This window comes from Pygocentrus nattereri, chromosome 1, assembly GCF_015220715.1.
Source record: "Pygocentrus nattereri isolate fPygNat1 chromosome 1, fPygNat1.pri, whole genome shotgun sequence".
NCBI lineage: Eukaryota > Metazoa > Chordata > Actinopteri > Characiformes > Serrasalmidae > Pygocentrus > Pygocentrus nattereri.
Window position 1 is genome coordinate 36,717,576 of NC_051211.1, and position 10,077 is coordinate 36,727,652.

The window sequence follows — 10,077 nt, forward strand, 5'->3', positions numbered from 1 at the left end:
AGTCACACACTATTTCCCTAGAAAATAACACTCATCTTTATCTGCAGCTAAAGGCTCATCTCTGATTTATCTCTCCTGTATCCCGTGTCTCCTTTCTGTCTAATGCTGTTTCACTTAAGACATTTTAAGAGTATCACCTTTAACTCCTGAGCCATCAAAGAGCAACATTTGAGCAATAAAAGTTCCCTCTGGATATTGCTCTGTATGTTTATTTCTCTTTCCTCTTTTGTCCCTGCAGGGTTACCATACACCATGTTAAGGTAAAGCCTAAGCTTGGTGTGTTGAACATGCTAAAGAAGCTGGACAAAATAAGATTCCGAGGTCCAAAGCGTGATGAGTTCTTGGATCTTGCTGAGTCCCCCACCGCCTCAGATAATGAAGGCAGCGAGGATATTCTGGTGAAGCCTCGACCTTCACTACGAGACCCAGAGGAACTGAGAGACCCTGTAAGTCACTAAAATTGAATTCAGTGTACAGTTAATTAAGTCCTCGCCAAACTCGCATTCTTTTAGTCTCACCAAACTCAAATTATACTAGTCTTACCAAACTCACATTCAATCTTACCAAACTCAAATGTGTGTAGCCTTACTTATTTAGCCTTAACAAACTTGATATAACTGAGATATATAGACAGGTTAGCACATTTTTAAATGGTTAAATGCTTGTTTTCTTTGATTCTCTATTTAAAATAGTGGAAAATAAAGTTTATATTTGTGACTGAATGGCACCTCAATCAAGGAATCATCCTGGTACTGAATGTGGGCCATGTGAAGGGTGCGGTCTGATGTTCGTTGCCACTTAGTTTGTATGTCTGAGGTTTATTAAATGGTGTGTTAAGTTATAGCTCCAAGCTATTGACTGTAAGTGGGCTTATTTTGCATATGAGGGCGTTTGCTGCTTTAGAGATTGAATTGGATTCATTTGAGTCATATGATATTTTGATCAGGCAAGTTAAAAGATCATCTTGTCTTGGTTTGTTGCTGTAGAACTTAATAGTTTCTCTGTTCACTGTCTGGTAGGGTGGGCAATATGACAACATGTAATCATGATAAATGTTGTCATTAAATGCTTTTCTGAGCATATTTATGGTACCTCTAGACTACTGATGAACTGTAAAAGACCAATTTAGACTTCAATTTTGATTTCATTTCTTTTGTTAAGCAATTGCTTGATTGGTCTAAAATTTAAGAGGAAATTTGATTTAATTGATTAGATTTATTTTTCATCCTTTTCCTTAAATAATTTACTTTTGCAAATGATTCATTTTAAAGAAATCATTCTACCAAAGATGTGCCACTGCTGGTTGCCGGTGCATTTTTTCTGTTACAACATCATAGTCCTCAGAAATTGTGGCATGTGTATTGTCTATAGTGTATTTCAGGTATCATGATGTTATATTCTTTGCCATATTGCTTGTCTCCCAACAATCTCTCTGCCTGTATTACAGTATAAAACACTGAGACAGACTTTGTTTAGTGCTCTGACTGACTGGCCTCTGGCTCCTGTGCCTGTGTAATTGAGCTAATGCAAACCCCGGAGAGAGATGGAGAATCTGGTGTTGATGAACATTCATCCAAGAGCCTGTTTGATGCCTCTGCCTTCCTGTTTATTCAGTGCAGTTCCTGTTGACTTTGTGCTGGGGAATGTCCAGTTGATAAAAGCACCGACAGGACTGAGCCTGGCATCGTTTCCATCAAAGCACTGAGAATAGCTAATGGTCTCAAAGACTTCAGCTGTAATTGTTCAGCGGCTTTTCCCTCTTAATTAGCTTGTCTTGCTTTATGTATAATAGATGACAGTCTTGGCTGAGATGTGATTTGTCTTTGTGAGAGGGTTATGTGAGTTTGTGTGATGTGACCCACTGTTTTCTACTTTTTTGAATACTTCCTGTGATGATGAGATTAGATTAGTCATCAGGTTGCGTAAGTGTAAACAGAACAGCCTTCTCTCTCTTTCCTGCATGCTCATGGTGACCTTGTGCTTTGGAGTTTTTGACAGGCAGAAAGAGAGCCAGTCTCTGACTTAGAGAGCTTCTGTTATGTCTGTTCCTTTCCTCCTTGCTTTTTGCTTTCTCACTCCCTCCCTCCTCCTCATGTCTCACTATTTCCTCTCCTCTTTTCTTTCTCTCTCACCCTTTGACCATTTGTCTCTCTCTCCTTTCCCCATCTCTCTCTCTCTCCTTTCCCCATCTCTCTCTCTCTCTCTCTCTCTCTCTCTCTCTCTCTCTCTCTCTCTCTCTCTCTCTCTCTCTCCTTTTCTCCTCTCTCCTTTTCTCCTCTCTTTCTCCTCACTCTTTTTTTCTTCTTTTCTCTGTCCTGTGTCCTCTCTCCTTCTTTTACTCTCTTCCTCTGTCAGTTTTTCATCTCTTCTTTTTCATCTTTCTTTTTCTGTTTCTCTTTTCTCTCTTACTTTCTCTCTCAGCCCTCTCTCTGTTCTCTCTCTTTCTTTGTCCTCGCTGTTCTCTCTCTCTCTGTCTCTCTGTCTCTCACTCTCTCACTCTCTCTCTCTCTCTCTCTCTCTCTCTCTCTCTCTCTCTCTCTCTCTCTCTCTCTCTCTCTCTGTCTGTCTGTCTCTCTGTCTCTCTGTCTCTCTGTCTCTCTGTCTCTCTCTCTCTCTCTCTGTGGTGGAGGCGTATTCATGCTGAGTGTGTGGTGTTTTAGATGGTAAACTCTGTGGAGGAGGTCTGTGGGTCTGTCTTGGAACACAAGCTGGTGCTAACTGCTGCCTCTAGAAACTTCTTCCTCTCTTGCTTTTTTTCATGTACCTCTCCTTGTGTTGTGTGGATCATCATTACTCTCGTTTTTTGTTTTGCCATAGTATTTAACCTCTTTCTGCAGGTTCTCTAGTGGCCATTCTAACACTGGAATTGAGATATTTTTGGTTAATGTAATCAAATCATAATGTGACTCTTATCAGATTATCTAGAACCCTGTTTGCTCTCTGTGTGTGAAATGCTGTGGCTCTGTGTTGTGTTGCTAGGATTAATGAGAGATGTAAATGGAGGACTGAGAACCCCCCTGCAGTGACCACAGTTCACACCTCTACATAAACAGCATTTATATAATAAATAATAATACCAATAAATCTTACCCATTTCCATCAAAATCTGTTAAACAGAAAAACAGGCAGACTTTGAATTTTATGGCTACTGTGAGAAAGGGTTAAATGTGATTATGTTCACTCTGTACTTACTTATGTGTGTACACACTTGAAAAAGCAAGCAAAACATTTCTGTGTATACCCATGAACACTCAAAGAACCATTGGCATGATCAAAGGTGAAATTGATTGATGGACAATGTGCTGTAGACGTTCAATATAGAACTTTTTGAAAGTGGTTCTATATATCACCAAAAGGGTTCTTCTTGTTACAAGCTTGACATTGTCACAAAAGAAGAACCAAAGAGGTTCTATATAAAACCATATACAACACATTCTCTATCAATCTGAAGAACTTGCAGTGTTCTCTTTTCTGGCCTCCCTGTCAAAACGCAGCCCTGTCCTTCAGAGTCTTACAGTATGTTCAAAATGCTGCTGCTAGGGTCGTCACCTTTTCAGCAAAGAATGACCACAAAGAATGACCCCTGTCCTTCAGAGTCTTCTCTGGTTGCCCATTACATTCCGTATTTAGTAGAAAGTCCTCCTTATAACATATAAAGTTCTGCACAGTCTGGCTCCTCAGTACTTGGCAGAGCTTCTTCATCTACATGTCCCATCCCGTACTTTGAGATCGCTAAATCTAGGCCTTCTTCATGTTCCTAGATTTAAATTGGTTTCTATGGATGGTCGATCATTTAATGTAGTTATGGAATACTCTCCCACAGTCTATTCGGGATGCAATCTCTCTATCTTCATCTCTGTTAAAGACTTGTTTTCACTGTGTTAGCGTTGTTCTGTTTATAATTGAATGTTTCCCTGTATTGTCCTTGGTATTGTTTGATGTGTTGATGTTTTTTGTTGTAAAACGTCCTTGAGCATGGGAAAAGTGCTATATAAATAAAAGTGGTGATGATGGTTATGATGATGAACCCTTTAATCTGGCAAAGGCTTCTTTGAGTATTCATGCTGCCGTATAGAACTGTTTTCTTTGCTAAAGAACCCTTGAAGAACCATCTTTTTTAAGAGTGTAAATTCAACTTCTGTAGACAGGTTTGATTCTGCACTTGAGTACTGGGTTAACTGTCCGCTCCATTCCAACACAGGAATACAGGGGAAATATACTGCCCAGCAATTCAATTAAATGCTGCTTTTATATTTTAACTCAACTGTAAATGTTACGATTTTGCTCATAACACTAATTATGTATATTACAGTGTGCCACACTGAAATACGAGTGCCTGAACATGAGTGCATCACTAAGGATATGCTATTAAGGAGATGATTGAAGGAAGGTGTAACACTCCGTTATTGCTAACTGGGCTAACTACACAAGCTGACGTTAGCTAGATCTAGAAGCAGTGGAAATATATTTCTCTGACCAACTGACCTGTTGGCACATCGTCCACTGAGGAGAAAAGACCTTGTGTAAGATGTACAGTGTACAGTGTGCTGTTAGTTAGCTGTAGTTTTAGCTCACATCCGAAGTCTCTGTTACTCATCCAACATGAAAACTACCAACTCCCTCCACTTTTTTGAATAATATATAAAAATTTATAATAAAATAGTTATAAATCTACATTTTCATATGTATTCCTCTGTTTGGAGTTAGATGTTTGTGCTATTGGTTTTTATTTAGCTCTTAATACTAATGCTATCACCTCAACGAGGAGTCCAGTTCTAGCTCTACATCAGTTTTGGCCAAAGCACTTTTTTGCAACTTTTATTGTGTTTTTTCCTTCCCTGAGGTTAACCAGATATCCATTCATTGCCTCTTACAGTTAAATATCAAAATAAATCATGTCCCTAATCTGCACTTTTTTGAGTTTGCTTCAAAGTCAGAAATGAAAAAAGCATGGAAAAAAAAGTGAGATGTGTCAGCGTATGTGCCCCAAATGAAGTCGTCTTCCCAAGTTGACTAAAAGCCTTCAAATGGCTCCATATGGTCCTGAGTTTTAATCCTGGCTGGAGACTCAAAGCTCCAGTAGTGATTAAGCTTCTATCGAGGGTGCCAGCCAGGGGTGCTGGAGATTTTACGCTGCTCTCTGCCTCTTTCAGCTCAGTCACATTAGCATAGTTCCTCTTTCTTTTCTCTCCATTACTATGGTTGTACACTCTTAAAAAAGATGGTTCTTCAAGGGTTCTTTAATAAAGAAAATGGCTCTATATAGAACCGTGAACACTGAAAGAACCCTTTGCATGTTTAAAGGGTTCTTTCATCATGAAAGATGGACAATGTGCTGTAGATGGTTCTATATAGCACCAAAAAGGGTTCTTCTATTGTGACAAGCTTGACATTGCAACAGTCGTAATTCTTTAAGAATGTGGGGTCTTCAACACTTATTGAGGGACAATTATACACTGCTCAAAAAATAAAGGGAACACTCAAATAACACATCCTAGATCTGAATGAATGAAATATTCTCATTGAATACTTTGTTCTGTAGAAAGTTGAATGTGCTGACAATAAAATCACACAAAAATCATCAATGGAAATCAAATTTATTAACCAATGGAGGCCTGGATTTGGAGTCACACAAAATTAAAAACACACTACAGGCTGATCCAACTTTGATGTAATGTCCTTAAAACAAGTCAAAATGAGGCTCAGTATTGTGTGTGGCCTCCACGTGCCTGTATGACCTCCCTACAATGCCTGGGCATGCTCCTGATGAGGTGGCGGAGGGATCTCCTGAGGGATCTCCTCCCAGACCTGGACTAAAGCATCCGCCAACTCCTGGACAGTCAGTCTGTGGTGGAATGTGGCTTTGGTGGATGAAGCGAGACATGATGTCCCAGATGTGCTCAATCGGATTCAGGTCTGGGGAATGGGCGAATCAGTCCATAGCTTCAATGCCTTCATCTTGCAGGAACTGCTGACACACTCCAGCCACATGAGGTCTAGCATTGTCCTGCATTAGGAGGAACCCAGGGCCAACCGCACCAGCATATGGTCTCACAAGGGGTCTGAGGATCTCATCTTGGTACCTAATGGCAGTCAGGCTACCTCTGGCGAGCACATGGAGGGCTGTGCGGCCCTCCAAATAAATGCCACCCCACACCATTACTGACCCACTGCCAAACCGGTCATGCTGAAGGATGTTGCAGGCAGCAGATCGCTCTCCACGGCGTCTCCAGACTCTGTCATGTCTGTCACATGTGCTCAGTGTGAACCTGCTTTCGTCTGTGAAAAGCACAGGGCGCCAGTGGCGAATTTGCCAATCCTGGTGTTCTCTGGCAAATGCCAAGCGTCCTGCACGGTGTTGGGCTATGAGCACAACCCCCATCTGTAGACGTCGGGCCCTCATACCATCCTCATGGAGTCGGTTTCTAATCGTTTGTGCAGACACATGCACATTGTGGCCTGCTGGAGGTCATTTTGCAGAGCTCTGGCAGTGCTCCTCCTGTTCCTCCTTGCACAAAGGTGGAGGTAGCGGTCCTGCTGCTGGGTTGTTGCCCTCCTACGGCCTCCTCCACGTCTCCTGGTGTACTGGCCGGTCTCCTAAAGCGCCTCCAGCCTCTGGACACTACGCTGACAGACAGCAAACTTTCTTGCCACAGCTCGCATTGATGTGCCATCCTGGATGAGCTGCACTACCTGAGCCACTTGTGTGGGTTGTAGAGTCTGTCTCATGCTACCACGAGTGTGAAAGCACCACCAACATTCAAAAGTGACCAAAACATCAGCCAGAAAGCAGAAAGGTACTGAGAAGTGGTCTGTGGTCCCCACCTGCAGAACCACTCCTTTATTGAGTGTGTCTTGCTAATCGATGATCAAATCAATAATTTTCACCTGTTGTCTATTCCATTTACACAACAGCATGTGAAATTGATTGTCAATCATTGTTGCTTCCTAAATGGACAGTTTGATTTCACAGAAGTTTGATTTACTTGGAGTTATATTGTGTTGTTTAAGTGTTCCCTTTATTTTTTTGAGCAGTGTAGTTCTGCATAGTAAGGAGGGAGGGATGAGTGGTGAACAGTTCATATTTGGTGTAGTTTGTATTTGGTATGTAATTGGTATTAGATGTGACATCAGGCAAGTCCTTTACACTCCAAACATGATCGTTGCCTGAAGTTGTTGTACACTTCAGATCTTCTAAGCCGCTCATCCTTTTGGGTCATGGGTTGTACACTTCACTATGTAAAAATATTATAATTATGCCACTTATGTACATTTAGTCAAGCACAGTGCAGTCAACAGATACATACATTGTGAACAGCATCAGCATCAGGAAAAAAGCTAAACATGCATTTAAATAAATAAACAAACAAAAACATAGAAGCTTCAGCCGCTAAATATAGTATCTAGTATACTATATCTAGTAAATATAGTATAATATTTTTAGTATTTAATGTGTTTTGATCTTTATTATACCTTCTGTTAGTTTCAGAAGACTTGCTTTCAGTTTTTCATGGAAATCTGTATTTCCGCACCTCCAAAGTTCAGTCTTAGAAGTTGGTCACGTTTTCTTCTCACAATCCAAACAATCTCAATCACAAATTTAGAATTATCAGCCCATAAAACAGATGTTCTTCTTTTTTATCAGTTTGCTTTTCTTAATAACAGCTTCTTGACAGCTACACATCCTTTTAGACTCAGTGTTAAGTTGGCTTCTCACAGTGAATGGAAAGATGGAAACACCTGTGAATTTTTTTTGGTAAAATTCCAAGCAAGAGTGGAGCTACCAGGTGGCCTGCCAGATCTCGCATGGTTAGGAGTCCTGTTTTCTCTGTTCATTATGCAAGTCAACAATTTCATATCAAGTCTCCTCAGAAATATCTCCTTTTACCATTTTAGATGCACGAGAAAGAAATTTGCAGGGAGCTAAGCTGTATTTGGATAGTTTCTCGTGAGTATGTTCGTGTCTTTTTGAGCCTCTGACTCCTTTGCGAACAGCTTGTGTTGTGATTTTAAGATTGGAAGGATGAAAAAGTTATACCCTCTCAAGGGTATATCAGAAGTTTTGTTGTTATTATTATTACAACTATTATGTAGTCAGTGGACATGATTCAGTGTTTAAAGGCCTTCATTCAGTAAATGCAACAAATCTCTACTGTAAAGTTTTCAAAATTCTTTGAGAATGATTAAAATATAGAAATATGGAATGTAAAAATAGAATTTTATAACATTTTTAATCCAGTCTTAAAAGCAACAGCAGTGTTTTTCTTTTTACACTCTGGGGACTGTTTTAGGCTCTGAATGTGAACAGTGCAAATAGGAGAAAATAGCCCAGCGCCTAATATGCATCTCATTTGAATGGTCAGCAGATGCACCTGAGTATTCCAGTAATTTCTGCTCTTAACAACAGCCGTGTTAGCGTTGTTTCCTGGATGTCGAGACTTGGATTTGGTTATTTGAATGATTGTTTTAGCCCTGTACAATGGTGTCCTTGGAGTTTTTGGTCAGTTAGGAAAACAACCATGCTTAAGAAGTAGCTGTTGCAGTTAGCAACTAAGGTAACATTGCTTTTGTGAATCAACCTAGGATATAAATCATGTCTTCCACCTGCAGGACACATGTATGTGTTACTGTGTTTTCCTACACCAGAGGCACAATGTGAAATACTGATGAAGCCTTTTTTAATCTCTTAGGCCTGCATTATATGGACAAAATGCGATAAGCAGAGTGGAGCACAACTAATAAAGTTCACTATATTTCCAACAGTATTCACTCGTCTGCCTCTACATATGAAATTGAGTGACATCCCATTCTTAATACATAGGGTTTAATATGATGATGGCCCACCCTGTGTAGCTATAACAGCTTCCTCTCTTCTAGGAAGGCTGTCCACAAGGTTTAGGAGTGTGTTTATGGGAATTTTTGACCATTCTTCCAGAAGCAAATTTGTCAGGTCAAAGTTGGGAGCATGAAATCTCTTGGTCTGCTGAAGCACTAAGAGTTCCTTTCACTGTAACTAAGGGGTCGAGCCAGGCGAAGAAGTGTGATTCGTCACTCCAGAGAACACGTCACCACTGCTCTAGAGCCCAGTGGTGCCGCTTTACACCACTGCATTTGATACTTTGTATTGTGCTTGGTGATGTAAGGCTTGGATGCAGCTGCTCGGCCTTGGAAACCCATTCCATGAAGCTCTCTATGCTTTTCTTGAGCTAATCTGAAGGCCACATGAAGTTCGGAGGTTTGCAGCGATTGACTCTTTAGAAAGTTGGTGACCTCTGCACACAATGCACATCTGCTGACCCTGTCATTTTACATGGCTGAGCTGCTGTCGTTCCCAATCACTTCCACTTTGTCATTTTACTTGGCCTACAATAAGCATCCCCAGTAAGGTAAATTAACAGGAAAAGCTAAAAACTTGCTTCATTTTCAATGCAAGTTAATGTAAAAAATATTTTATGCTAAGTCATTTTTAAGAATTTTTATCAGGTCATTCATCATGACATTTCTCTACAATCAGAATCAGAATAAAAATCACTTTACTGTGTGTGACATGCATCCCTCCGGCTCTGACTCCAGTACTGATATGTTGTACCCGTCTTCTGCGTATGACCTGTTTTAGTTTAGTTTAAAAGGGCAGTGAGTTGTTGCTTCTCTTTTTAGAGCTATTGAGTGGTATTGTTTGCCATTCCGTGTATTGGATGCTGATTCTGGATTTACTGAATTTACCTTAACTTTGCCTTTGTCCTTTTTAGTTTTGGTTGCCTCGGTTAAGTTCGTGCACTTTGTCTTTTTAGCATTTTGGATTTAACCCATGCATGTTCACCGACTATGATTCTTGTCAGGCCCTTTACAATTAAAATCTAATTTCTTGTTTTTTTACTGCGAGCGTCTGACTTGGTCTGTCAGGTTACAGTATGTTCCACATGGTGGATGGACATGTATGACATGTATCATACTGAACAGACCAGACAAACACACAGACTATTAACAAGTATTTAACTAGGTGAAAATAATAAAGAAAATACAATAAATAGAATAAAGAATAATTAAAAGCCATGGAGAGGGGCTAAAGAGAAGTGT

At 40.3% G+C, this 10,077-nt stretch overlaps 1 protein-coding gene across 2 annotated transcripts in view; it reads left to right on the forward strand.

Annotated features, from left to right (window-relative positions):
* gramd4a (GRAM domain containing 4a) overlaps positions 1 to 10,077 on the forward strand; it is a 78,552-nt gene that overhangs the window by 11,927 nt on the left and 56,548 nt on the right. For both annotated transcript variants that reach the window (XM_017697020.2, XM_017697022.2), the window contains exon 2: positions 239 to 446. In XM_017697020.2, the coding sequence (XP_017552509.1) occupies positions 239 to 446 (208 nt within the window). The remainder of the gene's footprint in view (positions 1 to 238; positions 447 to 10,077) is intronic.